Source organism: Castor canadensis, chromosome 3 (genome assembly GCF_047511655.1).
Source record: "Castor canadensis chromosome 3, mCasCan1.hap1v2, whole genome shotgun sequence".
Classification (NCBI taxonomy): domain Eukaryota; kingdom Metazoa; phylum Chordata; class Mammalia; order Rodentia; family Castoridae; genus Castor; species Castor canadensis.
Window position 1 is genome coordinate 85,854,546 of NC_133388.1, and position 27,991 is coordinate 85,882,536.

General features: G+C 54.7%; 2 protein-coding genes across 13 annotated transcripts; both read right to left on the reverse strand.

Moving 5' to 3' along the window:
• Window positions 1–1,788: 1,788 nt before the first annotated feature.
• Cpne6 (copine 6) lies at window positions 1,789–8,421 on the reverse strand. 2 transcript variants are annotated; one of them, XM_020181763.2, is made up of 17 exons: window positions 8,287–8,421; window positions 6,817–6,988; window positions 6,242–6,421; window positions 5,699–5,773; window positions 5,465–5,539; window positions 5,221–5,304; window positions 5,042–5,131; window positions 4,601–4,705; window positions 4,278–4,364; window positions 3,981–4,040; window positions 3,576–3,709; window positions 3,447–3,501; window positions 3,320–3,371; window positions 2,860–2,993; window positions 2,489–2,725; window positions 2,111–2,285; window positions 1,789–1,990 (listed from the first exon to the last, which is right to left on the reverse strand). In XM_020181763.2, the coding sequence occupies exons 2-16, from the start codon at window positions 6,982–6,984 to the stop codon at window positions 2,148–2,150; spliced, it is 1,674 nt and encodes a 557-aa protein (XP_020037352.2). In that variant the 5' UTR covers window positions 6,985–6,988; window positions 8,287–8,421; the 3' UTR covers window positions 1,789–1,990; window positions 2,111–2,147. The 2 variants fall into 2 exon arrangements, with proteins under 2 accessions (XP_020037352.2, XP_073924417.1); XM_074068316.1 differs by having other exon boundaries at window positions 6,817–7,017; window positions 8,287–8,402.
• Window positions 8,422–10,133: 1,712 nt separating this feature from the next.
• Window positions 10,134–27,981, reverse strand: Carmil3 (capping protein regulator and myosin 1 linker 3). Of its 11 annotated transcripts, none has more exons than XM_074068324.1 (40): window positions 27,272–27,981; window positions 25,671–25,765; window positions 25,353–25,403; window positions 25,191–25,250; window positions 24,992–25,107; window positions 24,680–24,777; window positions 24,400–24,470; window positions 24,225–24,298; window positions 23,909–23,984; window positions 23,742–23,830; window positions 23,137–23,231; window positions 22,825–22,911; window positions 22,510–22,619; window positions 22,324–22,401; window positions 21,527–21,603; window positions 21,345–21,449; window positions 21,183–21,222; window positions 20,639–20,720; window positions 20,444–20,540; window positions 20,240–20,294; window positions 19,987–20,159; window positions 19,701–19,769; window positions 19,402–19,495; window positions 19,209–19,307; window positions 18,718–18,846; window positions 18,462–18,575; window positions 17,821–17,996; window positions 16,985–17,072; window positions 16,719–16,856; window positions 16,363–16,426; window positions 16,010–16,218; window positions 15,376–15,479; window positions 14,480–14,795; window positions 13,897–14,025; window positions 13,176–13,242; window positions 12,978–13,067; window positions 11,153–11,268; window positions 10,890–11,070; window positions 10,611–10,730; window positions 10,134–10,492 (listed from the first exon to the last, which is right to left on the reverse strand). In XM_074068324.1, exons 1-40 carry the CDS (start codon window positions 27,309–27,311, stop codon window positions 10,464–10,466), a joined length of 4,101 nt encoding a protein of 1,366 aa, XP_073924425.1. In that variant the 5' UTR covers window positions 27,312–27,981; the 3' UTR covers window positions 10,134–10,463. The 11 variants fall into 11 exon arrangements, with proteins under 11 accessions (XP_073924425.1, XP_020037354.2, XP_073924421.1 ...); XM_020181765.2 differs by having other exon boundaries at window positions 10,134–10,489; window positions 10,620–10,730; window positions 15,376–15,476; window positions 21,183–21,252; XM_074068320.1 differs by having other exon boundaries at window positions 10,134–10,489; window positions 15,376–15,476; window positions 21,183–21,252.
• Between the last annotated feature and the right edge of the window lie 10 nt (window positions 27,982–27,991).

Here is a 27,991-nt window from a genome sequence, read left to right on the forward strand (position 1 = left end):
AAATATGAGAGAGATCCCATGCGGAGCTGAGAAGTGTACATCTCAGTTCTGGAGGCCCAATGAGGTGGAGGTGGGGATTGGTCCAGATGGAGCTTCTCCCTCCCACCACCACCACAAAAGCCCAAGAGCAGCAGCTGCTGGCTAGGCCTATCTGTGGTTATCCTAGAGGTCTCACAGTTGCCATGGTAACCCTGTTCGGTGGCATAAGGTCTCTGGGCAGAGCAGAGGTGTTGAGCTAGGAGAGGACACCTCACCAGCCACAGTTGTCCATCCTCTAAGGGACATAATAAATGGAAGAAGCAGTCGAGTGTGGGGGAAGTGCTCCCATATGTCTTTCTTCCTTTCTGCCCCCTCTATCCACCCCCTGCTCAGCTGTGCCTTCTCTTCCCATCACAGTTCTTGTTCTCTCCTCCCCCTCCTCTAGCCCAGCTCACCCTTCTTCCACTCATGAGCCTGCAACAGGAGTCCTCCTCTCCCTCCCTCTCGGACTTTCTCTCTTCTCTCCCTTCCCTACCTTTGGTTAATGGCTATTCTCTCTGGCTCTGGATTCCCTCTATGAGGACTCACAGCACCTTCCCCTTCCACACTCACTGTCAAAGGAAGAGGTTGGGGCAGAGAGGGCCCCTCCAGGAGCTCAACTCTTCTTTCCTTACTCTCGGCTTTTGTTGTTATTTTTCAAGACAGGGTTTTGATATGTAGCCCAGGCTGTCCTTGAATTTGAGATCCTCCTGTCTCCACTTCCCAAATGCTGGGATTACAGTGTGCATCCCCACACCCAGCATTTTCCTTACTCTGAATTTCACCTATGTCCTCTGGGGAGCTGCAATCCAGACCCATTCTTGCACACCTTTCTTATCTGCATGGCACACAAGCAGAGACACTTGCCCCACACACTTGTGTACACAGCTTGGCCACATATACATACACCCAGGTCTCAAAATGATACACCTAGGTCACACAGATAGCACTCAGATAGTTTGCACACACTAGTGATGAAGAGTGTAGGTTCTTTAGCCAGGTGGACCTGCATGCAAGTTCCAATTCACCAGCTCTTCTCTAACCATAGGTGAGTTAAAATCAAGCTTCATTGCTTTGTCAGAAAGAAAATAGTGCTGTCATTTACCATTATAACTTACGCTTTTTTTTTTTTGGCTGTACTGGGGCTTGAACTCAGGGCTTCATGTCTGCTAGGAAGGCACTCAACTGCTTGAGCCATGCCTCCAGCCCAAGAAGCAAAGTTTGACACATGGTAAAGAATAATCTTTGCTGGTGTTGCTGGTGTTGCCATTCAGAGTACACAGATGGACTTTTTGAACTACTGAGGCCACACTCGTGGAGGAGCAGGGATGTGCGGTGTACATGAATGCACACCCAGGAAAATCAGGCCTTGCAGACCTTACATGCCCCGTCTATGCTCCTACCTCATTAGGAGGCCTGCTGCCCTCCTTCTGTCCCCCCATACTGCTTCTTGGCCTGCCCCACAGCTGTGTGGGGGCTGGGGTTCAGCCCCTGGGGGACTTAGCAGGGCCTCTCTGGAGACAGCTGTGAGAAGGTATCAGCCTGCCCTCTTGACAGCCTCTTATTACTCTTCCCCATCTCCTGCAATCAACCCCCATGGTGTCTAGACCCCCTGGGCTTGGGAGGTGAGAGTAGGGGCTCCTTAGATCTCACTGGCACAGAGCTGGGGTAAGACTGCAGGATAGCAGCCTGTTTGGGGTTTCCTATGCTGTGTGTAGGAGTTGTGGGCTACCCAATGGGCATCTGAGGAATGATGGGTACAGGCCGAAGTGCTAGGGGTGGTTCCCTTTATTAACTGCCAGAAAGTCAGAATCACTGAAGGAAGTCACAGAGGGGCCATAGAGTTGAGGGGAATGGTGCTTGGAGAGATGGAGCAGGGCCCATCACTCACTTCCAGGACCCAGGGAACATAGCTGGTCCAAGAGGCAGAGGCACTGGTCACTTACAGCCACAAGGGTCTCGGGACAGGCACCTGGGAGAGGATGGTGTAGTTACAAGCACTCCTCTACTCTACCCCCAGCCAAGATGAGCTCCCCGGAAACCCTACTTTACATCCCTTTTTTGTCCATGCCTTTGGGTCCCCAGGACTCACTGAGAGGCTGAGGGAGTGTCCGTTTGGTGGGAAGCAGTCAGGGGCTGGGGCTGGGGGTGGTGGCCGGTGTGCAGGGCCTGGGAGCCCCAGGGCTGATGCCCTGACTGGCATAGTACTCCACCACCTGCCGGGGCACCTCAGCCAGGACGCACTTCGCTAGCGCAGAGGGAGCCGCCTGGGGGAGGATTGCAGACACAGGGTTACTGACAGAAGAGGGGGACACACCGGAGGTGAATGAGGGAGGGGCGGGACTTTGCGATGGCCGGCTGGGTGCCTGCATCGTTCTCAGTATGACCAGTGGGTGAGACCTACAGGTCGGATTTGGGGGCCTGAAGCACTAAGGAGTCTTTTGGCCAGGAAGGGGCAAAGAGCACTCACATCCTTGAAGTCCCTGAACGGTACGAACTGGACGATGTCTCGGGCTGCGGGCACCCCTCGGGGGCAGCGCAAGGGACCGTCGTCGCCATCCAATAGCCGCATGTCAGAGAAGTCAGCATTACCCACGCCAACAATAATAATGGACATGGGCAGGCGGGAAGCACGCACGATGGCAGCGCGGGTCTCGGCCATGTCGCTAACCACGCCGTCAGTGAGCACCAGCAGCACAGAGTACTTCTGATGGCAGGAAGAGGAGGAGGAGGAAGGGTTGCCTCTGCATGCAAGGGCATTGACATTCATCCCAATCCCAGGTCCTGACCCCAGCACCCGAGGACACAGGGCAGCACCCGGCTGTCCTCTTGCCTCCTCACCGTGGCTTGGCCAGTGCTCTGCTCTCGCTGGGCTGGCCCAGCTACACGGTTGATGATGGGGGCCACGTTGGTGGGGCCATAGAGCTGGATCTGGGGCAAGCAACGACGATAGGAGGCGATGACCCCAGAGATCTCTGTGGGCAAAGAGAGGAGGTGAGGCTGGCAGAGATTAGCAGGGAGCCCTTTCCACACTCCTTAAGGCAGGGTGGTGCTTCTGGTCTTAGGACTGCTAGCCACAAGTTCTTCACTAAGCAGAGAGACAGAGTTGGGTGGTCCTTGGAGCTGGAAGAGTTGGGTGAGCCACAGTACTGGAAGTCTTACCAAATGAAGGCAGGCATTGGATGGGTAGAAGGGACAGGAAACTGGGCTCATGGGTATGGGGGTGGTGCTCCTATATGGGATGTACAAACCTGTGCCAGCATGTGTGGCATGGGAACCCTGGCTGATAGGACTTTCTTACCTTCACATTCAGGATTTTCTGGGTCAAAGTTGATAGCAAAGTCGTGGGATACCTGTGAAGATAAAGTGAGAGCAGTGAGGGGATGATTGTTCTCCTGTCTTTTTCCCTTCCCTTGTACTCAGCCTACCTCAAAGTTGGGGGGGATTCGTGCCCCAAAGCCAAAAGCTGGGAACCGCTTATCACTAGAGACAAGAAAAGATTGTGAGGCTCAACAGGCAAGACCTTCCTTTCAGACACTGCCCTGCCTCCCTCTTACCTGTCATAGTCCTGGCAGATCCCTCCCACTGTGCGCAGAGCCTGAAGGTAGTGGTTGGGTTGGCGGGGACTGAGGCAGTGTAGGGACTGGCTGCTCCTTGGGTCCCCATTGGAAGCGGTGAAGTCAATAGCCACCTGGTGGGAGTGAAGATGGGGAAAGGGTCATGCTGCAGCCATGAGAGCCAACAGAGAGCCTAAGCTAGAGCTAGGTCTATGGGGAGGGCTAGGATGAGTCTGAGGGAATCCACAGGCAGGCTTACTGTGAGGTGGGATGTGGGGTACAAGGTGACAATGAGACTCATGAAAAGCTTAAGCAGGGGCGGTGGGATTCTGGGTTCCTTCAGTTTGCCATGGACTTAGCTTATTCCCTTTTGCTCCCAGGTTGTGTCCCCATCAGGGGCCTTACTGTGAAGCTGATCTGGCAGCCACCCATGATGTAATCCAGGAAGGTATGCACTTTCTCCACCTGGAATAGGGGGAGATTTGGGAGAATGGGATGGTTCTTTCACAACCTTAAGTAGCACGTCTCTGGGGAAAGTGGAAGGGCCAGAGTTTTTGAGGTTGCAGTTGGGGATGGAATAGGATAAGGGTTCCCAGTTCCTGGGAGCAGAGAAACTGGTCTTTGAAGCAAGGGAAAGCTTGAGATTGTGGTAGGGGCAGGAGCAGGGACGGGGTGGGGCATGAGGCAAGAACTGGGATTTACCGTGCACTGAGCCAGCACTACTGTCCCTGAGCTCTTGTAATTCTTCTTCTTATCCCGATACTTGGGATTGATACAGTCCCACTGCATCTAGACCCCACCCACCCCACAAGTACAGGGTCATAAGTCCATCGGGTGGCTGCTCTTGTCCCTTCCCAGCAGAGCTTGCCAAAGCAAGACCCCCATGGCCCTGTCTTTCAGCTGAATTCGGGCTCTTTCCACCCTCTCCACCTCTGTCACCTACAGTGGTCTCTTCAGCATCACCCTCAGAATTCCCCAATGCATCTGGGTGGGATTCTGGGGATAGAGTGGGGTCTTTGTGGCACCTCCTGACCAGGGTTTGCCGTCCCTTCCTGCATCTCCTGGAAAGTGCTAGTAAACTCTCCGATGAAGTCATGCTTCCCACTGGAGTCATAGTCGTACACCAGGAACTGGGGAGGGAGGAGAAGAGTAGGGGCTAGGGTTAGAGATGCTCTGCAGTGATTGCCTAGGGTGGTGGGGCCTCACAGCCCTCACAGCCTCTAGGCCCAAACAGAGGTTCTTCATTTGTCTAGAGAGGCCATCTGCTGAACTTTGTTCTTTTCGCTCAGTCTGCCAGGAACTTTGGCCTCTGATAAAAGACACATGTGGGAAGCTTAACTTTGAGCTGTGAACTGTTATTTATTTCACAGTTAAAAGTGCTTATCACATGAGGGAGAAGGAGGAGGCTTGCCACACTCAGCAGGGAAGGTTCAAAGTAGGCTGTGCTTGCTCGGCTGAGGCTTTACCTTGAGGGGCCGGTGGATATCACAACTGCACAGGGAATGCAAGGACAGGCGGAATGGCTCCCAGCTGGGGTTCAGGTTGTTTTTCACCACCTTGGAGAGGCACCGGGAACTGGTCACTTCCTGTCCAGGTTTGCCTACTCTGTTCTTCCCACCTCCATACCACAGCCCCAGGCACCAACCTCAGTCCTCCAGACCAGCTGATCGCTCTGGTCCCCATTGGTCTTATAGATCTCCATGAAAGGGTCAGATTTGCTGAACAGATCCTGGAGATCCAGGAGAAGGGGCCTATAAGTCTGGAGAGGTCTGCAAAGAGGGCTGGAGAGGAGGCTAACACAGAGAAGGGCGCAGGCCTGGGCCCCTGGGATCTGTTTCCAATGGGAGGCCTTTGACTCTAACAGGGGGCCTGGACTCTGGGGTTCCAACCTTGTTGTCCAGCTTGTGAGCTCTGAAGGTGAGTTGTACATAGTCATTGGTACCAGATACCTCCTCAGCCACGATCTGCAAGGGAGACACAAATGGTAGGACTTCCTTCTTCCTACCACAAGAGCCATGCTATACTCCACAGGTGGAGGTAGTCCTAGGCATGATATCACCATCAATATCCATGCAGGAGTATTGAATTCCTGGCCAAAGGTGAGCACAGGTGATCTTGCCTACCGTGATAGTAGACTTGCCCGCAGTCTTCCCATTCTTCAATAGTAATGGCTTCGTGACCTTGGTTTGTGATACAATCTGGGGATAGACATGAAGGGAGACCCAGATATAGTGCTTCCACTATAGCCAGGGCATAAGGAGTGGAAGAATAAATGATCACTGAGTGTCTGCGAGGGTTGGTCCTTTGACTGGGCTAGAGCTGGACTCATTTCCTACAGCAGCCTTAAAAGGGAAGTATAGGGGGCTGGGGGTGTGGCTTGACAGTAAAGGGTCTGCTTAGCATGCACAAGCCCCTTCTTCAGTCCTCGGCCCTCTCCTTGCCACACACCCAAAGAGGGGGACTCTATAACATCCGTTCCCACCATATTTGAGCTAGGGAAACTAAAATTCAAGGAGGTTAAGTGTCTTTCCCAACGCCACACAGCCTGTGAATGGTGGTGTTGGGATTCAAGCCCAGAATGAACTAGCTCCAGAGCTCATGCTCTCTCTTATTTTGGCTTCCAGAGGCAGAAGCTAATGAGGGTGGGATAGAGTGGGAATGCAGACTTGGCCCAAAGTGCACTCCGTGGAACCGAGGAAGGTGTCATTGCTGGGGCTGGTGGCTCCATCCTCAGCATCAAACACGTGGAATTGCAGGGGCTGTTTCTCTTCAAAAAAGTACTCGAGGGCCAGCACCCGGGAGAAGACAGGGTTAGAGCAGGAGCGAAGCACCTCTGTGCGTTCCACCTGTGGCAGGAAGGGTGAGGGCCTTTTGGGAACTGAGGCTACTTTTCCTTGCCCTGGTCTGCCCAGGTCACGCCAGCTGTCATTAGCTCCCACATCCCCCAAAAGCGGCTCTTTTCTTCCTGGGCTATCCCTGAGCTTGGGGTACTGCCAGTTGGGGTATTGAACCCTCAGCCCTGTGGGGCTCTCATCAGGCCTGTGGGGTGATCTCAGGAACCTGTAAAATGGTTTCGGTTTGTAATGATGGCATGCTTGTCTCCATGGTTACCCACATAGCCTAGAAAAGGTCCCCTGGAGTCCTCACATTCCCTTATGAGGCTCTCATTGCCCCCCTTACCCTCCCTCCGTTCCAGGTTTAACCCAGGTTAGTTAAGGAAAAACCCCGGAGCTGCTCTCACCTCCACCCACTGCTCATCAGAGAAGAGCTTGAGCAGCACGCAGGGGTGGGGCTTGGTGAGCGTGTCTCGGTCCAAGAGGCCATGGCAGGACACCCGCAGCTCCACTCGAGAGGCCCCCAGTGTCATGGCTGGGGGCTCAGGCACCCATCCCATCTCAGGGTCCGACATGTTACTGTGGGGACAGAGCAGATGGCCTGGACACTGGAAAGAGAGGGGGGCGTCTGTTCTCTGGGGACCCTGGGCCAGTAACCCTTCCCCTCCTTCCTCAAACCCTGGGATTTCACGGACATTCTGCTTCCCCTGCCCTCTGTTTGGCTTCGCCAGAGCTCTGAGCAGGAGAGAGCAGAGGACCAGAGCGTCTCACTTCAGCACAGGATACCTGTGCTTCTGTCACCCCTGCCAGCCTAGGTGTGCATGGATGGGACAGTAAAGGGCTGGAGGGTTGGGATGGGGGTGGTTCCTGGCAGTCTTGGCTCCTAGGTCGTCCATCGATCCATACTTTCTGCTGTCTCAGCACCTTCTGCTATTTCCCGACTGGTGTTGGAGCCAGCACTGCACTCAGTCTTGGCATGAGGGAACAGAACTGGGGCAAGGGGGTGGGGCAGGGGTGGGGAGGCCCCTGGAGGTCTGAAGAGAAAAGGCCTCAGGAATGAAGTCTGCAATGGGCAGGAGGAGACAGGTTTGATGATGACCTGCTGGGCTGTCCCTGTCCTCTCCTTACCCCTTCTCACCTTCTGGCTACCTGATGCGAAAGGAGGGAGGTGGGTTTGGGGAGTTAAGAGTCAGGACCAGGGCTCTGTTGAAAGCTCCTACAGGGGCTCCCACTATGACAAGCCTGCATCCCTCTCCCTTCCCCTGTTCTCACACTTCCTGGCAGCACTGCCACTGTCTCTTAGCGACAGGGCTTTGGGGGAACCACGGCCCCCTCCATGCTGCCTGTGGGATGCATGCGCACCACCCTCCCCCAGCAGTGGTATCAAACCTCGGGGAGCAGCAGACAGGGGTACACTGGCCTGAGTGCATGTCTGGTCAGTCTATCTACCTCTGTCTGTCCAGGTCTCGGGGTGAGGCTGTCTGATCCCATGCTGTTCTTCTCCAAGCGGGTGTGCATTGGTGTGTTTGAGTGGCCCACCCTCTGTCTGTCCCTCTTTGTTCTGTGCCCATCTCCAGGAGGGTATGAGAGTACCTGTACCTTGGTCAGAACCGAGAGCCTTCTCTGGCCGGATACCCACCTGCTCATGATGTGTGTCTTTCTGAATGTGTGAGGAAGGGTCTGGGCTGGGGGATCTTTGCCTTCCTGCCACAAATCTCCCAGTTCTTGTAAGTCCCCCAAGGTAGGCAGGGAAATGTGGTGGTGAGGGGACTGGGCAGGGCTGGAGACCTCTCTGGGTGCTAGAGGGGATGTTGTTCTGGAGATGGGGCCAGGCTGGGCTAGGCTGGGGCTAGGCTAGGGAAGAAGGGTGGGCTCACCTGGGTTCTCTGTTGGGGGGCTTCTGTCTTCAGTGCTCCGGCCCTGGCCCTGACTTCCTTGCTGCTCCAGCCGCTGGCGCCGGCTCCAGCTCCGGCTCTGCTGCTATTTATGGGGCCTGGATGGGGAGGGGTGGGGGGGGGCCGCAGCACCAGCTCCCCCCGCACAGATGGGTTGGGAGGGAGATGAGGGGAGGGGCAGGGCCACCGCCTGGGAGGGAATCACAGAACTGGGGGAGGAGGGCGGGCTGGGGTGGCTCTGAGGCAGGACCCCCACAGACACAGTGACATACATCTTCCCCTTCACACCACACCCACACCCAGCATCACAGAAATGCACACATTGCTGTGGTACATGCACACACACATCCACACCGAGAAATGATGGCGACACATGCACCCACGACTCAGGCTCACACATAACTTGACACCAATAGGCGCCAGTCCGTAAACTCACAGTGACACCATGACAGTTACAGCCTCACTGATATACAGTAGGAAACACTCTCAGTCTTATGGCACTTTCAACAGTATTGTACTTATTAAGGATATTTGCAGTAGCATATAAAAGAACACTGGGCTGTCCTTGTCACACATACACATACACTCACACTCACCAACCCTGAACACAGCAGAATGTTGATTTTTCACATTCTCTTTAAAAACCATCACGTATCACTCTGGACCTCATAGCTTTGGGAATGACATCCGGTTCCCTCACCACCTTTCAATGAGATACGGGAAATGCTCATGATAGCTTAGGACACGCAGACTTTTGTCCCCAGAGGACAGGCTGCACAGAAGGGGCACGTGCTGAAGGTCTGACTCCCAAGGCATCTTCCTAGTACCACAATGTACCCCTCCCAGAGATTCAACCCATATGGCCACATCTTTGTGGGAGGGGCCGTGCCACGCACAGATCTTAAGAAAATACACATTACTCATTCTAGTGAGACCAGAGGAAGTGAGCAATTGCCTGAGGAGCCACATGTGAGAACATTTGGGCACAAGGTGATCTTGGATGAATATACAAGAGCATTTACCAGGACATCTTCACTGTCCATCCTCCATCCCTTAAGCTGCTCATTTATCAAGGTAGCGACCATTTATTAACCATCTCCTGAATGCCCAGCATTGGGCTAGGGCTAAGTCTAGTGATTAAACCCTTGTCCTCGGAGGAGACAGATGTATATAAAACAGAGAGATCCACACTCAGAGATGATAAGCCTATCTGAAATGCGATTGAGTATGACAGGTGAAAAATTATGGGCCTGCTTAGAGTGCAGTGGGGACACCTGAGAAAGGGTTCAATTTGGGTGAGTGGGGAAGGCATCAAGAAGGGTGTCACAGGGGAAGAGGCTGAGTGGGCTCTTGAATACCAAGGAATTATTTGTTAGGACGTCGAGAGAAATGATTAATTTAATTATTGATCTTCTCATACTGTGGTTTTTTTTTTTATTATTGAGGGTGTCTACAGGATGATACACATGTAAATTTGTTAGTGAGCATGTGAGTGCACAAACACACACACACAGAACTCCCCAGTCTCCCCAGGTATACTGGGGTCTTCCAATCCCATCCCATCCCCTGAAACTGGACATACATTGTGTTGGTTTCTGTCATTTTGGTTCCTTCTGTAGCTCTGACCTTACACTAACCTCCACCCTAGCTTGGGGACTCTCACTCCCTTCTGTCAGCAGTTCTCTGTTCTTTTCCCTTTTTTTCTTGGAACCCCAGCCCCATCACTGTGGGAGTATACCTCATGTTCCCCCACAGTGGCCAAGCCCTGGGGGCTTATGGGAAAGGAGCAGATGGAGGTGGACTGGAGGCAGTGAATAGATAGCAGAGACTTGAGGCAGACAGTGATTTTATTTTTTTATTCTATACAAGTAGGAAGAAAGCCCCTGGGCATAGAGGGACAGAGATCCACCCTCCCAGGGGAGGAGAAAGGCCCCCCCACCATGAAGCTATCTGCAGAGCATGGTGTTGAGGCAGGCATTGAGAGCACCCCCCAGGTTGCTCCCTCCCTACTAGTCCCCACATCTCCCCTGTGCCTAGTCCTGCCATGTTGCCCTGTAGGACACGTGTTGGCGGGGGATCAGGGGAGCAGTGGGGGAAATGGGGGTCTGAGTCCTTATGAGGCACATGTCGCGGAAGGCTGGGGAGGGTGTTTAGCGGCATCAGTCTGTTCCTGGCTCACTGGTTCCTGCTGGGAACAAATTCAGGGAATCCTGTTTCCTGGATAGGGAGAGCCAGCCACCCAGTGTTGGTATGTAAAGGAGTGCTGTGTTAGACAGGTCAGTGGGAAGGGGGACCCGCCCTCTCACCCCTGGCACCTGCAGGGTCAGGGGGCCGTCTTCTATCAGGTTCCAGCTTGTCACAGGACTGTGCCCGACGTGTCCTCTTGGGCTTCAGAGGGGCTGTTCGGCGGCTTGGATCAGGTGGCCCTAAAATGATAGTCACAGCAAACCTGGCACATGAGGGAGACTTACAGGCTGGGTTGCTCATGCAGGCTGTGGCTCCTGGTTGTCACTTATTCCATGCCTTGACTGCATGTGGGCAGCAGGTCCCAGAGCACCCCTGGGCCCTCAGCCAGGGAGGCAGACCTTGAACTTCTGGCTCCTCTTGATCCTGTTGTGAGCCCAGTCTCATCCGGGGCTTGTTAACTCCTAGGGCTGCACCCCCAGCCTCAGCCTCCTCCTTGCCCCCTGGCACTTGGGGGGGACAGCGACCCCTGGGCACAGCCACTGGCTTGGGGGGGCGTGGAGCTAAAGGAGGATCCTGCAGCTGGCAGAGGAAGGGAGATGTTGGGTCAGTTGGTCTCTCTGTCCCATCAAAGAACCTTCCCTACCCACTTTGGGATCCTTACCTTGGCATTCCTAGCTGGAACTGTCCTCTCTGTGGATAAGGTCCCTTCTTCTTCCTCTCCATCTTGGAAGGCCGGGCTAGGGCTCTGGCAGCTGTGGTTGGGAGCACTCTCCTCAGCTGGGGGAAGGGGACAGGAGAAGCTATAGAAAAAACCATTCTTGCAGAACCCTCCCTTGATAATCCTTCCACGAAGCCCTGCAGATCAGGACTTTCCCCCCAAAGCCCATTTGATCCAATATCTTTGCCTTCCATGTCCCCTCCTACTCCCACAGTTCTTAGGTGGTGCCTGGGATCACACTGAGGCTGTCACCTCTGGAGGGGACTCTGGCCTAGCTGCCCCTCCTGCAGAGCAGAGTCCAGGGCTTTTCCTGTTGGAGCAGAGCCAACACACAGGTCCTGTTGGGTCCACAGGTGTGGCTGCCTATCCAGGGCTTCAGTGCCCCAGGGCTCTACCAAGGCTGTGGCCTGGCATTCCCAGTGCTGTTTGTAAGTCTGATTTAGAAAGTAGGAGCCTCAAGGAGAGGTGCCCTTGACCCCTCCCCAGCTCTGTGGGAGCATAAGGGTAGCACAGCTGGAAGATGTTGTCTGTGTCCATCTGTGTATGTGCATGCATGAGCGTGCATGCGTGCACATGCGTGGAGCAAGAGGCTACTGTGGTTTCCTAAGTGAAGGATAAAGTCTTGCTTTGAATGCTTTACCTAGTCTGTGTGAGGGGTAGAAAATCAGCAAAGATGCCCTCAGTGCTGTGTTGGCTCAGAGGGTAGGCACACAGTACTGACAAACCTCCCCCGACAGGGGAGGGAGGGGATGGGCACAATGGAACAGGAAGGGACAAGAGGAGTAGGTGGCCCAAGCCAGACCCGCCTACTCATCTCTTAGCTCCTCCCAACCCTATGCTCAGGCCTAGGGTGGAAGTATCGGAGGGTGAGCGGGTGTCTGTGTCTTCAGGGTGATTTTGCCGAGATCAATATGGTTGGAGGTCTTATTCCAGGCCTTTGGGAACTAAGTTGATGCTGAGCAGAGCAGCTTTTCTCTAGTGGCTCTTTAACTGGAAGGTGCTCTGAACTGAGCAGGAGAGGAACATCACACCTAGAATAAGCCTCTCCTTTTATTCCCTCCAGGCATGAAGCCAGAAAGTGAGTGACCTGTTTTAGGTTATAGGTGGCTGAGTAGCCTAATACCCAGGGCTTCTGACCTTCAAGGAAGAGCTCTTGCCTCTTCTTTGGGGCACCTGAGTAACCTAAGGATGAGTTGATGAGCTTTTTTTGCAGGAGGCTGGAATGTCTGAAGTGGGCCTGGTAGAGCTAGCACTTACCAGTAGCTGGAATTGCCTACCCTCTTCCCAGATAAGATATAGAATGATGCCTAGTATATAGAGAGCACTACTATGCTGACAGTGACCGGAGGTGGCATCTATCCTAGAGAATTCACCAGAACCATTCACATCCTGGCGAAGCCACTTTTGCTCCATAGAACCTTTGGATTGGGTTGTTTGACTCTTTTAGAGGTAGCTTTGTAAATACCCTTAAACATTTCTCCTGTGTTGACTTTCCACCACCCCTCCTTGGTTGCAAATCCCCCAGGGCAATGGCCACAGTTTCTATTTCTTTGGACACACCCTGGGCCTTTAGTGTTGCTTCCTGAAAAGAGGTTTTTCTTCCTTCCTCCCCTGCCCTCCCTCCCTTCCTTCCTTCCTCTCTCCCCCCATCTTTTTCTTTCTTTCTTTCTTTTTTGGTGGTGCTATAGTTTGAACTCAGGCCTTCACACTTGCTAAGTAGGCTCTCTACCACCTGAGCCATGCCTCTAGCCCAAGAGACTTTTCATACCTATGTGCCATGTGGCCTCTGCTCGGCGCATGGCACTGAAGCTTGGCTTGGTGCTTTGGGGTGGTGGTGGGGGCTTCCAGGCTCCAGGTCCTGGAGTGGAGGGAAGGGATGTGAGATTAGAAAGGGAAAGGGAAAGGCAAATTAGGAAGGGTCCCTTAGAAAGGGGTTAAGGAAGGGAGTAAAGGAGACCATGCTCACCCGCATCATCTGACGAACGCCGTTTCTGCCAAGCCTGGGAGCTGTCCTCCAGGTCTGGGCCGGTGCCCTGAAAGGACCAGCAAGTCAGGCCATGAGAAAAGTCTCCTCCAAGGTGGGTGTAGAGGAAGACTGCAGTGACAAAGGGCTTCTGCTTTAGCATCTCATCAATTGCATGTTACTACTTCCTAGACACTTGGATCATGTTTCTCAAAAAGTGGCACCCATATCACCCTGGGGCATAAGAAATGGTTTACGCAAGTTTATGACAACATGTTGTCATGACAGTTGTATGTTTATTTCGCATGTAGTAGAAAAAAAATGATGCTTACAAAAAGCCTGTGATTTTAAGGATAATGCTTGGGTCCAGACTAAGTTTAAAAAGGTAAGTAGATTTAAATTAAAACATTATGGAAATAATAATTCAGGTGAATAAAGTAAAAATCCATCATAAAAGTTAAAATCAAATCACTAGAGTTTGGGAAACAAAGTACTAGAGGTATTCTACAGCACTCCCACCCCATTTTACAAGGTTCAAGAGATTAAGCATCTAGTCCTGGATTCCATGGTAAGTGTGCGGTAGAGGCAGAACTGCGGCTAATAACTTCTGATGCCAAAGCACCTGCTTTCTCCACTGACCACTGGGGATAAAGGAGCAAGGAGGAAGTGCTGGACAGGGAGTGGCCCACAGAACCCTCAGTTTGCCAACCCAGGCTCCCTTCACCTCTCGTTTCCCGTCGAAGCTCCAACCCTTGGCTCTTCCCAAACCAGGAAGGGCAACACCGTGTATTCTTGGCTGCTGTGCTGTCCCTGGAGCTGGGCCCCCCTCCCCAGGCTCCGACCCTTCAGTGCCCTAGAACAAGGTTTCTTGTTTACAAGTAATTCCTCATGGAAAAGGGGCTCTGCAGGCAGCAGGAAGCTGTGGGTAGGGCCCCTGCTCCACTAAGCCTACCCTTGGGATGCTCTGCCCAGACCCTGGGAGAAGTCCTTCTGATGCCCTCATTTGTATATAGTGCTCCCAGCATGCTTTGAACATGACATCTACTCTCAAGAATGGGAATTTTGGCTGGGGCTATGGCTCAAGTGGTAGAGTATCTGCCTAGCAAGCATGACATCCTGAGTTCAAACCCCAGTACTGACAAAAAAAAAAAAAAAAGAAGAGGGGAACTGGAATAATTAGTGTTCCCCAGATCCCCAGAACCCTGGGTTCTAGAATTCTCCCAGTAAGGTTGGGATGAGGTCAGGGAATGGGCCATGTGTGGGACAGGAGAATGGAGGATTCAGCAACCACTGCCTGCCTCACTTACCATCTTTCTGCGGAAAGAAGGACCCCGGCCCACTCCAAATCCAGGCAGGAGGCTGCTATCTTCCTCTGGGCTCCAGCAGGGAGAGGAATTATTGCCTAGACTTGGGGGATCTGGACTGGGAGGGCTCTCCTGAGTTGGGGGTGGGGGTGGGGGTGGAGGAAGGAGGAGTCCAGCAGTGGGGGACCCTGGCCCCCTGTCCCCTTTGAAGCTCCGGGGCCGGCGAAAGTGAAATAGGCCTCGGCGCCTCTTCTTCTGGAGTGGAGGCAGCGGTGGCTCAGAAAGGCCTGGCCGAACAGTCCTCAGAGTCCGGGGGTAGCTGGGTAGAGTTGGGGCAAGTTAGTGACAAATATCAGATGCAGAGCCCAAAGTAGTACTGGGTGTTGGTCCACTCCATGCCTATCAAATGTCCTACTTTCCTCTTTCATCTCCTGCCACACTGTAGCCCTTCCCACCTCCCTGTCACAAACCTCCAGCAGTCTCTTTCCCCAAAATCCACTTTAGCCTCCCAGTCAGTCCCCTTCCTCCTTCTCTCAGCTCCTCCAAGTGGTCCAGCTCCTCCTGGACAGACCCTGGGGAGTCTGTGCAGGACAGTGACAGAGACCACTACTTGTTGGGATTCATGCCACCAATGGGCATCCTGTTTCAAGGCCTGTCACCTCTGCCCTTTCCCCACCTCCCACATTGGTGGCTCATGCTGGTTTCATCTTGTCCAACTGTTCTGAGAGATTCAGAGGTCATGGGAGTTAAGGGGGAAGCAGGGACTGTGGGGAAATGTCCCAGAGATACTGGCTCAGAGACATGGTTGTTGGGAAGACTTCCATGGGAGGTGGAAGGACACAGAAACCCTTAACAGGCCTGAGACCTGCTGAAAATGGGAAAGTGTTTAGGTATCACACCTGGAACTTTCATCCATGACCCTTCGGCTGAAGAAGTCCTCTAGTCCCTCATCCAGGCGGGTGGCCACCCCGTTCTCCTGACGAGGCCCAGGTACTGGTACCTGCTGGAAGGGAAGTCCTGCAGATATCTCATCTTGGTCAGTGAGTTCCACCTCCTATCCTCTCAGGGTCTTCTCCTTTGAGCTTGGCCCCATGGAAATTTAGACTTCGGTTCAACTTTGACAGGGCATTTCCTAAGCTGGAGGCTCGTGGCTTTATCCTTTACCAAAATAAGAATGTCACTGCATGGAAGAGATTTCTTTCATTTTCTTTTTTTTTTTTTGAGAAAGGGTTTTCTCTATATGCCTAGGCTGGTCTTGAACTCATGGGCTCAAGTGACCCTCCTGCCTTAGCCTCTTGAGTAGCTGGGACTACAGATGTGTACCTTCATGTCTGGCTAGACAGAGGTTTCTTATCTGCAACAAAGTCCAGCTCTCATCCAAACTGAGTAATTCCTCAACTGTTTGATGGCTTTCCTGGGTTTCTGCCGATCCCCTGAAGCTAGTGTCTCTGATGTCTGGGTCCTAAAGCTAGAACCCCTGGTTCTCGCATTGCTAAGGAAAGCTGGTCCTCTTGCAAGGCTTTCGGGACTCACACTGGGCCGACCAGGTCCTGGTGGGGTGGTCCTGGGGGGCCGGGGTCTTCCTTGTGTTTGATGCCGTAGTTTATAGCCATGAGTGGGCAGCTCAGAAAGACCTTCCCAGGAGCTACCAGCTGTGGGCTGCATGCCCCCAAATCCTGAGAACCAGCCAGGGGGAATTCCCAGGTTCCCCAGTTGGCTTTCCATGTCCTGAGGGCTTCCACCTGTGGGCACAGTAGTGTTAGAGGGACTAGCAGAAGGAACAAAGAGAAAGGGGGCTAGAGTGGCAGAGAAAAAAGAAAGGGAAAGGGGGCCTGGGAAAAGGTTGGGAGCCTGGAGGATATTAGAACTGAGGTTGAGGGACTCACTGATGAAGGCAGACACTGGCCGGATCTTGCGGCAGCGTTTCTGCTTTTTGATGGCCATGGTGTCCTGCAGAAACAGGATAAAGAGTGGGGCTAGGGCTCACATCCCAGTCCCTCACTTGGAGCCCCCCACCCTTCATAAAGTCTTTCCAGTAGAGTCCATCCCGCCTCCCTCTCCTCAGGTGGCTGAGGAATTGGAATGAAGGAAGGGGCTGGGCTGGATTGGGGCTGGGGGGAAGCCATGCACAGTGAGGAGGAGAGTGGAGTCCAGAGAAGTGGAAAGGGACAGTGTTGTGCAAGTTCAGGAGCAGGACTCAGGTTAAAAAAGGAGAGGAGAGTAGGAGGTATGGGGGACTCACGATGTTGGTCCCGAGTTCATCATCTGTGGTCTCCTCATGGTCATGGTTCCGGCCTCGGCCTCGGGAGGATAGATCCTGCCCTTGACCTGGCCCCCCTGGTGGATCTGATAGTGTTCTTAGCTGGGTCAGGTGCCGAGCCTGGGGAAGGATAGGTGTGAATAGGATCCCAAGGAACCTGCCCATTCCCCAGGGAAGAAAGTCTGGGGGAGATGGGCTGATGAGGGGTGGAGGACATGCCTGAGTCTGTCTGGGCTCAGAAGCCTTACCAGGCTCTTGTGGGAGTGGTAAAGCTCCTGTAGGATCTCGTCCACTATGGAGTTGGTCAAGTAGGTAACGACTGAGAGCTTCACCTCACTGTGGGCATAGGTGGGGTTGCTCAGCCACTACTTGCCTGGGCCTCAGCCCCTCCTGTCCCCAGATGCCTGAAAATGGGACAGCTGGCCTGGTTGCCCAGAGAGCATGACTGCTGTAGGAGGCACGTTAGGTCCACTGCACTCATGTCTTCAGAAACAATGTCCAGTCCCACCCACTGAGCTCCCTAGCCCAGGTCTGTATTGGTGAAGAGGAACTGAAGAAGGAGTAACAAGGAGGCTCCAGGTCAGAAACCCTGGTGGAACAGAGCTAGATAAGTTGGGGTGCTGAGTAAGCTCTGCTGGTTGCAATTGTTAAGTGCAAGAACCAGCACTTCTTGGGCCTGGCTGATTCATGTATGACATGTACAATAACTTTCCTTTGCTTCGGTGAGTAGTGATACCCAGACCCAGAACGAAAGAACTCTGAGGGCAATGAAGACCGGGAGGAAGAGAATATATCCATACACCTGACTTGCACTACTTTTCTTTGTCCATGTCTCCAAAGAGGCTGTGTTTTGTTTCTAGGAGGCAATCGATTCCTAGTGTATGTACAGGGCACGTATGTGTACTCCACTCTGGCTTCTACATCCCAGCTCAGAACTGAGATTTTGATGCAAAGACTGCACTGGATAAAGATTTATCCCTACTAATGGACGTTTTCCATTCATTATCATTGCTGATAGCTCCCAAGGCCCTAAGTGCTCTGGGCCAAACCCAGTCCCATCCCAGCTGGGTCCTCCGCCTCTCACTCCAGCTTGTTCTGAATGTCCTGTCCCGCCTGCTCCAGCAGCGCCCCTCGAATGAAGTTCCGGGGCACAGTGACGCGCTCTGCCACATTGCTCAGCATCTTGTTGTGCCCCTCAGCCACCCGCATGGCCACAGGGCATAACTCCTGCGTTAGGCTGACCATGGACTCCAGGATCACCTAATATGGGGGGAGGGAGGCCAGAGCCCCAACGGGGGAAGGGTCAGGGCTTGGCACCACAGTGGAAGAGACTTAGCTTATCTAGTCTAGTCCCCCATGGTGAGACTGAGGGACCTGCCTAAGATTAGATCCTTGGACACTCAGGCTTCCTCACTTCTTTGTCACTGCTCCTTCCACCCTACTATACAGACAGGGGAGAGTCAGTCCAAGAATGACAATCGGGGTGGGGGGAGAGTAGGGGAGGAGGGGGAGATCAGAAGTCAGTGTCAAGGTTGAATCCAGTACAAAAAATTCCAAGCCTGTATTATTGTAGTGCCTTGGCAGAGGGGGAATACGGGTGGTCTCCACTCTATGCATTTTCTTCTTGCCTTATAATCATCTCCCCACTCTGACTTCAGCCCTTAGCTTAGGGCCTTGGTCGTTACTGGGCTCCCACCCTGGCTTCCTCCCTCCCCCAGGACTTGCCTGCAGCTCCTTGTCCACAGCTTTGGACACCTCACTGGCTACTGACTCAAGCCTTTGCCGCACAGGGCCATCATTGGCCAGCACGTGGCCCAGCTCATAGAGACTAGGAAACAGCTGAGGAAGAAAGAGTTAACTTTAGAGGCCAGAATCAGGCCTTACTGAGTCCCTGAGGGCCTTGGGCTAGGAAGACACATGCATGGGACAGTGCCTGGGTTCACCAGATTATCAGGGAAGGGTGGAGCTGTGGGGGGCTCACCGCCCTAGAGTTCTTGGCATCCTTGATGAGATCCCGGGCATAGAGCAGTTCATCCTGCACAGGCTCTAAGGGGCACAACCTCAGGGCCCGCACCTCCTCCTGCACTCGTCCACACAGCCGCTGCAGCATCTGGAGCACAGTGGTAGGAGTGACAGGGGTCCCAGGATGGACCCCTTAGGCTGTTCTAATGGTGCCAGCACTGACAGTGGTGGTGACACCTCTGGACGGCCTGGTCTCTCTCTTAAGAATGCCCTTCTTGAATGCCCAGTAAAGCTTTCAGAGTCCTGTGCACCTTTGTCTGGGGTCTACCTGCTGTTTTCCTGCATATATTTGCGGCCCCTACTCTGAATGTCTTCTTGCTCTCCCATGTGCTCGGTCCCATTATATGCACCATGTGGTGCCTCTTTATGCCATTCACGTGCTTCACCATATCACACCTGCACCCTGCATGCCCCACGCGTGCCCCAAGTGTCCCGAAGGGAAACGTTTACTTGCTCGGCGCTGCTGGTCACCAGGCCCTGCTGCAGCCTGAAAGCCTGCTCCTGGGGGCATGTCTGGGAGTGGTTGTTCCTCACCAGGCACCACTGGATCTGGAGATGACGGAGTGGGTAAGGTCAGAGCTGGAGATGTGGGCCACCCTAAGCCTCTTGCCTGTCCCACCCTGCTTAGAACAGCACCCTCCACCTTCTGCCAGACGTCCTCGGTGCGCTCGGGGGCACTGCGGTAGGCTTGGGAGATGTCACTCACGGGAAAGGACATGAAGCGCAGTGTATGGTTGCTGTGGGACATAGGAGCATAGCTGAGTGTGGGAACAGATGAGGCAGAAACCCAGCCCTTGCTTGTCATTTCCTCTTCCATGGTCCTTTCTCTTACATTTCTGTGCAGATAAGTCAAGGGGACTGGGATGGGGCTGGGTAGTTCAGGCCTGATCCTGGCAGAGGAAGGCTGGGGGCTTGACTGGGGCAGGATCTTGGCCCACTCACCTCTCCAGGGCCCTGGCGATGTCTAGGAAACCCAGGGCAGATGTATTGTTCCGATCCCATAGGATAGTTCTGGGAGGAGGGTGAGCACCAGTTTGTTAGTTCTCACTCTGGATCCCCGTTAGGGGCCAGAGATGAGCCCTCTCTCCTTCCCTAAGTAACGAGACTGACTCAAAGATGGTTCAGAGGTCTTCCAAAAGCTGGGAAACAGGCCTCAAGGCAAGCAGGGAGAATATGTGTATGTATGTGAGGGTTGGGACTCTGGTTTCAAGGACCCAGTGGGCCTTACCTGAGGGAGGAGTTTATCTGCAGGGCTTTAGACAGCATCTTGGCTCCGATGTCTTCCATGCCATTGCCGCTCAGGTCCACCTTGGCCAGGCAGGTGTTGCTGCCCAAGGCATTGATGAGGATGCTGGTGCGAAGCTTCAGCCGGGAGTCTGCCACTGACAGTGACTGCAGGGACTGAGTGGACAAGTGGGGGTTGAAACCAGTCACTGCAGCTCCCCGCCCCTGCAGGTCCCTTCCTAGGCCCCATCACTCACACAGTCCTCTTCCTGGATCATTTGCACCAGCTTGTGGAGGATCTCCTCCAGGATCCTGTGGGGAGTGAGGGCTCAGAGTAGGAGGGGAGGGGGCTGGGGTTATGCTACTGGAGGAGGAGAGAGTTGGCCAGAGGTAATACAGTGAGCCAAGAGGATGGGTGGATAATGGCATGAGGGTCTCTGGGCATGGGAGGGGAGCCTCACTTGGCCTTGACGTTGAAGTTCTTGCCCAGGAATAGATGCTTGAGGGACTTGTTCTTGCCAAGGGCAGGCACCAGTGTCAGGAGGTCTGAGTCGAATCCTGGTCAGCAGATGGTAGAGTTCTGGCCTTGAGGCCTGAGGCTCACTGGAATCTCTTCAGGGCTTTCTTCCCATGTTTAAGGAGCCACCCCTACTCACCATTGTCGGACAGGTCTAGGCTTCCCACACAGGTTACAGCCCCCAGCTGCTCCTGCAAGGCCTGGGCTCCTGCTGAGCGGAGCTGCAGGGATAGGGAGGGGCAGAGAAGGGAGAAGTGGGAGTGGGGATGGAGTGGGGTATGGGGTGAGGTATGGGTCCCTTTAATCCTTGGAGACCAAAGTAGTAACTCAAGGATTCAAGGTCATACAGGTCTTGGGTGTAAAAGCAGGGAGACCTTTCCCAGGGCTCTTTCCCCTCCCTCTGCTAGAAAGGTGGTTGCTCCTAAGATGGCTTGCTCCTGCCCTCTGCTGGGAAGGTCTGGTATCTCCCTCCCAAAGCTTTAGAGCAGAGATTGTGGAGTCTGAAAATGAGTGGCCTCTGGAAAAGGGGTCACCACACAGTCTGAGAGAGAAAGTGGAGGTGTGGTCAGATCAAGGGGCTGTAGGCCGGTAGCACAGAGGCGAGGTGAAGCCAGGGTTGACTGAGGAGACACGAACACTGGGGGAATAGGTAACTGACAGGCAGTGAGGGAGCTGGGGCTCACCTCACAGCTGCTGAGGTCCAGGTGCAGATCGCTGAGGTGACTGTTGAGGGAGAGGCCCTGAAGCAGTGCCCTTTGGGAGAAAGGTCAGTAGGCCCACCTTTTATCTTTCCCCCGTGCTCCCAGAGCTCCCCTGGGCATCCCCCAACCCTGCACCCACCCGACCTGAGGGCCTCCAGGGGCAGCCTCGTGGACGACAGGTTGACATGGCTCAATGTGTAGGCGCTGCTGAAGAACTGCTTGAAGGCTGGTGGGGCCTCCCGGCCCTTCCTGTGGAGACCCTGGGGTTAGCAAGGGAGGGGAATGGCCACAGCTTGCTCCATCCCTCCTTGCTCCTGCTGCCTCACCTGTGGGAACAGCTGTTGCGAGCCAGGTTGAGGTAGGTGAGGTGGGAGCAGCAGCCATGAAGCAGGGCACCCAGAAGCTGAGGGGAGGAGATATGGTGGGTTTCAGAGGGTCTTGGGCGAGGGGAGAGGCAAGGACTCCCTCCTCCTTCCCTATCAAGGTCTTGGCTCTTCTCCCTCTGAGAGCTGCACTGAGGATACCCACTTCTCTTCTAAAAGCCTTGGTTTTCTCCTTTGTGGAAAAGGGGGTTCTGTTCTCTGCCTGGCTGGTAGGGACATAGAGAGGCTCAGAGGCAGTGGATCTGTAAGATAGTGCCATTGCTGGCTCCTAAGGTGACTTTGCTTCAGTTAGGGAATGCACTCTTTCCCACTAGCAGACATGGCCTCACCCCAGGGTACACAGCTGGGGGATGCAGTGAGGGCTGGGTGGTTTTTTTTCCCCAGTACTGGGATTCGAACTCAGGGCCTATACCTCAAGCCACTCCACCAGCCCTTTTGTGTGATGAGTTTTTTCAAGCTAGCGTCCTTTGGAACTATTTGTCCGGCTGGCTTTGAACCACAATACTCCTGATCTCTGCCTCCTGAGTAGCTACAATTATAGGCATAAGTCACTGGCGCCCAGCGAGGGCTGGCTTTTTGTCACCTGGATAAAGTACACACAGGTATGAGCTATGGCTGAACCTGAAGTCATCCTGGCAGTTCTGTCTAGCTGTGTACTCAGGGCAGGAGGGTGAGAAAGATGCCTACTCTGGTCTTGCCAAATCTTCTCAGCCTGGCTCCCCCCATCACCAACCCCTCACCAAGTCGACGGTGCAATCAGTTGCTGACAGGTCCAGGTGCACCAGGGCATTGGGCTGGGCTAGGAAACTGTACAGGGCCTGGGGAAGAAAGGACAGAAAGGCTCGAGGAGAATGGGTGACAGAGGCTTTCCACTCCCAGACCCTGAATCCCGAACATGCTTGTCTAGAATGACTCCTAGGACTCACACTGGCTTCGTCTGTGGCGAGCAGCCCAGGGTTCTTGCTCAGGTCCAGGTATCGAAGGGAGCTGGCAAAGGCTGGGTTGGCCCCAAAGGTCTGGCCCAGCGCCTGGAGCCCTGAGCACAGCGGGCACTGGGCTGGGTTGGCCCCCATTCCTACCTCTTCCCCTTAGTACACAACTCTTCCCCACTCCCAAAATGTGGCTTCTTTTCCTCCCTCAGTTCCTGGGATGGTGTGTGAAAGTGGGGATACATCTCTGGAGCTCAATATCACAGGTAGCACTGGGGAAGGGTCAGAGGTCAGGGGTCCTGGTGTGAATACCTCGAGGGGAAATGGCAGTCTTGGCCAAGCACAGCTTGGTGAGGCCAGTGGGGAAGCAGAGGAGCTGCTGGCTTAGACTGAGGAAACCTGGGAAATGGAGAGAGAATGAACCAATGAGAGGCCGGCAGTGGGAGTAGGTGGTATAGAATAAGGTGAAGGATTGAGTGGGATACAGGCCTGGGGTTGAGGATGGAGGTGCTGGGGCAGGGGTTGCCATGAGGCTTGAGAGCCTTTGTTGAGACCTAGGTTGGGCTCTGGGCTAGGACAAGGGTCTGCATTGCAGTGGGGTTAGGATTCAGGGCTGGGGCTCACCCTTGTCTTCGATGGGGTTGTGGGACAGAGTGAGGGCATGCAGCACACAGCTCCCGTTCTCCCCAAACACCCCGGCCAGCTTCTGGACAAAGTCCCTTCAGGGAATGGGAGGAAGGATTTGTCCTGAGCCAAAGCCCCAAGACCCAGCCCCTGGGCTTCCCCTCCTTCTCTACCTGCCTGCCTGGCTGGGGCTGCAATGGTCAGGGGTCCCCACAGCAGGGGAGCAGCTCAGGGACTGCCAGGGACCTTGTCACCTCTCCGGAGTACCTGGGGGTGTTCCACACCTTAGGAAGTTGTGCTGAGACAAAGCCCAGCTTTGGGTTCTCACATCTGGAGCAGCCCCACCCCCTGCTTGGTAGTTGATGGAAAGAGGGGATGGGACATGGAGTGTACTGGAGAAAGGCCGTGGAGCTGGGGTATCAGGAGGCTGAGGTCTGAGTCCCAGCATGACCACTGGATTGCTTTGTGTCCTTTTTGGACCTCAGCCTCCTTTCTGTAAATGCACTGGATGAAACAGTCCAGGGACCTATATTATGCTCTGAGGTTTTGGGACCCTAAGACTACATGAAGGGGGCACCACTGCCTACAGAGGAGGCTGGCCTCACGTCTTAAGCCCGGCATTGTCCAGCACCAGCTCTTCAAGGCTCCCCGACTTGCTCAAGGTATGTAGCACCTGTTCTAGCACTTCTGAGCCCTAAGGACAGAAGGGTCCTGTGATCAGAAGCCAAAGAGGACACTGCTCTACCCTCCCCAAGCCCCTCCTAGTTCTTACCAGCCGCAGGTCTTTGCAGTAGAGTTTGGTGAACCACTGGTTGTAGGCTAGGGCTGCCACCATTAGGGCCAGGTCTCTGTGAAGATATTGAAGAGAACAGGAAGTGGTAAGCAGGTGGCTGGGGCAGGAAAGAAGAGATCAGGGATGGGGTGGTTGTGCTGGGGAAAGCTGGATGGGGAGATGGCAGTGGGGTAGAAAGGGAGTTGAGGAGACAGAGCAGGGGTTGTGGGTAGGTCCAGAAGGGGAATCCTGGGAAGAGCCAGTGTTCATCTGATGCTGGGAATTTAGGGGCTGAGTCTCTGCCCTCTATGCTTACCGGCTCTCCAAGTGGCTGAAATCCAAAAGATTGAACTCGCGGTTATCCTCAGCATGGTAGATGGTGTCCACATCCTTAGAGAGGTGGAACTGGCTCACATCTGCTCTCCAGCCCCTCCTCTGTCCCCTCCCTCTGGGTCCCACCTGCTCCCTGCCAGGCACCCTGTTCAACGCACCCATTGCACCTCCTCACGGCAGTGTAGCCCATTGTAGTCACACAGGGCCGCATAAGTCTCAGAGAAGCCACCTGTGGAGCAAGAAAATCTTGCTTCCTTGTTCAAGGAATGTTCAAGGTCATGGTATGTGCTAGTGTCTTAGGTCCTTGATGCACCATGAACCCCTTGAGGTCTAGGAGTGGTGGAATCCTCAGCACAGGCAAAGGCCCCTCAGGGAAAATCCCATGCACATGGACAGTGCTGTCTAAGTCCCACCTCCCTCATGCCTGCCCCTGCTCACCACACACACTGTGAGTGGTAGATGTGGAAGTTTCAGAGTTGGGGGATGTATCTCGGGGCCCCTCTGGGGTGTCTGCGTTTCCACGGCGGATCAAACACCTGGAAGAAGAACAAATCATCCCACAGAGGGCCAGAAAGACACTTTCAATTTTTTCCCCCATTATTCCCTGGAGACCCAGAGGGTCTTCAGGAAAGAGCAGGAGCAGGAGGAGGCACATGAGCACTCTTTTTCTTCTAGTCCTAGGAGATCAGGTCCAGGGGAAGAAGTCTTCTTGTCACCTAATGCTTTGGGAGACCCCTGTTTGCCACTTACCCAGGGCCAGGGCAGACCTTGGAGAGGGCAGAGCTCACATGTCGTGTCACCTGGTCCACACTCTCAGCTGATGGCAGCCTCATGCTCACCATGCCACGCTCTGTCTCCACCAGGATCTGGGGGAGAGGGAATGGCACAGCCTTGGATATGGACACCATCCTCTAGCTGGCCCAATGGCGGCCAAGGTCCTGATACTCACCTGGTTCTGACTGAGTGTGTTGAAGGCACGGATCTCCAAGACATTGAAGGAGCTCTCCACCTAGAGGGATGGAGATGCTCAGTTCCTGGTAAGGGCAAAGGCCTAGTGCCAGGCGTGGGAGGGAGCAGACAAGGTGTTCTCCCACTCCTCAGTCCAACTCACCTTGGCAGGGACTTTAAGGGGGAAGAGATGGAGGCGCCAGGAGGTCAGAGCCTGCAGAAAAGAATGTGAGAAGCTCATCGCAGCTGCCTAGGCCCTGGTGCCTTTGTCCTCCTTTAGTCCCCTCAGGTCTGCTCTCAAGAGTACCCCTTCTCTTTCTTGCCCTACCATCAGCTCCTGGACACCAACTCAGTTCAGTCCTGTCCCTTTCCCTAGGCTGTCTTCTCAGTCATTCCCTCTCCCCCTGTCTCTCCTGCCCACCTCCCTAGAATCCAGCTGCCCTCACCACCTCCTCCTTTCTGCCAAGACCAGTGCTCTTACTAGTACTCGGTCTTCAAACTTCTTGGGTTTTGTCTCCAGCTTCACACGATGTTGTTGGAGCACAGCCCCTTGGCTCAGGCACCTCCGAATGCTATCTGCAAGTGGGAAGGTCCCTGCTCAGAGCTCCCCTTACTCTGGCCACCCCTATCTCCAGGGTTTTCCAGACAGAGGAAGGGGCAGGCCAGAGGAGAGAGAATAGAGGGACAAAGAAGTACAGAAGAAAGACTTTTCCTTCTTTGGTGACTTTGCTATTAGAGAGTGTGTAGTGTGTGGAGAAAACTCTGGCTCCTGATGTCCCTGAGTCAGGGGACACTTGCTGAGTGACACTCTCTGTGGGATGGTGTGTCTTATAATTTTGAAGGTGTGAAGGATTTTTCCAATTCATGAACTACAGCAGCCGTCAACACATACACAGTGAGTCACTGTGTGGGGTGTGGGGGTGTCTCTTGACTATCATATACTAGGTGGTCTGGGTATGAGAGCCAGTCTTTACTACAGGTGCATGCATGCCTTCTCACGATGTCAAGGAGCCCAAGTGTGACTTCTGACAATGCCAGGGAGCCTGAGTGTGGCATTGGTGGAGATGGAGAAGTGTGACTGAGGATGCTGGCTTGCAGTTGTGAAAGGTGCACAGCACCAGACAGTTCCTAGGCGGTGGTGGTGGAGGGATTTATTGTTTAAATGAGCCCCATACCCCTGTGCTGGCAGAAGCATCTAATACCCCCACAGTATTGTGTGAGTGCTTGCGTGTGGTGGGGGTGCAGTTTTTGTAAAGATGTGTGTATACACATTTCATGATTGCATTCCTCTGTGTGTGTAGGTGTGGGAAATTGCCAGAGTGGAGCATGACTCTGAGTATCCTTGAGAGTCCTGCTCTCTGCGTAGGCTAGCCTGTGCTCCTGCCTCTGGGTGACAGTGCTAGGGGGGCCAGGCCTTGGTTGGGCTGAGTCTGAAACCTCACAAGCAGGAGAGGCCTTGAGGTTTGGGTGGTGGGTAGTGAGAAGGGGGTAAGGCTGGGATAGGTGAGCTGCAGAGATCCTGCTCTTGGTTTTAGCTTCAGTTCAGGGCCTCTCCCCTGACCCCCCCTTCTTTGCCCCACTGGCTTGGGCGCTGCCTGGCTCCTAGGAGGCTCTCCAGGACCAGTTCCGGGGCGGGGCCGAGAGGAGGAAGGGTGTTGAGATGGGCGACGGTCAGGACCAGGGGCAGCTCCCATCGCCTGGTGGGGCGGGTCTGGCTCCGCCCGGCGGGGGTGGGAGAAAGCAGGGACGCTTAGAAGGGGAGACTGGACGCCTCGCCAAGGGGTAGGTCAGGAACGCTGAAAGTCAGTCCCAGGGAGTGCAAGGGAGCTGCACCTGTCACCGAAAAGCGGGACGGGCGGCTCCAGGACAGGAAGGTCCTGATAGGGTGAGGCGAGGAGGGCAGAGGAGGATGCTCCAGGGCCAGCGATGCCCGAGCTGGGATGCAGGGGCAGGGTCCGCCTTGGAGTAAGGATGCATGAGGGGGCGGGAGGCGCCGGCTTGGGGTGTACCGCGCGGGCAGACAAGCACTGGGTCTGGGATGCGCAGGGACTGGGCGTCCCGTAGACCAAGGCAACCTCATACCTTGCAGCTCGCGGGTGAGCTCCACGCCGGTTTTGGCCATGGCGGCCGCTGCTGCTGCTGCTGCAAAGGAGCCGCCGCCGCCGCCGCGGGAGAGCCGGGGCACATGCTAGTCCCGGCTCCGGCAGGGCCCGGACGCTGAGCGCTGCAGCAGCCGCGGAGCCCGCTCCGGTCAGGGGCGGCTGCGCGAGCGCTCCTCCCCCCTCCTCCGAGCGCCGGGTCTCCCGCCCGGCCGGGAGAAGTGCCGGACTGAGCATGCGCGCTGCGCTGCCGAGCCGCGTGAGACCCGGCGCGCGCTCGCGCGGACCCCTCCCGCGGGCTGCCTCGTGAGAAGCCCAGCGTGCGTCGCCTGCTGTCCAGGCTCTCTCAGGGGTGGACTGGGGGTAGGCAGCGTTGCAGAACCCCAAATTTTTTTGTTTATGGGCCTGGGTTCCCCTCACCGGGTCATCCTTGCAGGGCCCCTTCCACTCCCCCCACCGCCCACCCGCCGGCTCAGGACCCGTCCAGCTCGTCCTTGCTGACCCTGAGGGAACTCTGAACCAAGGGCGATGCCGGGAGAGGACCTGGCCAGACCTGGGGGAGTTTGTCCTTTCCTGCTCACTTGCTGAGCTTCCGGCATCCCAGTGGCGTCCTTGGCGCCATCCCTGGGGGTGTGAGGCTGAGAGTAGCACCTGGGAATTCCCAAGCCACCTCCTCCCAGCTGGCAGCTCAGCAGACACCTCC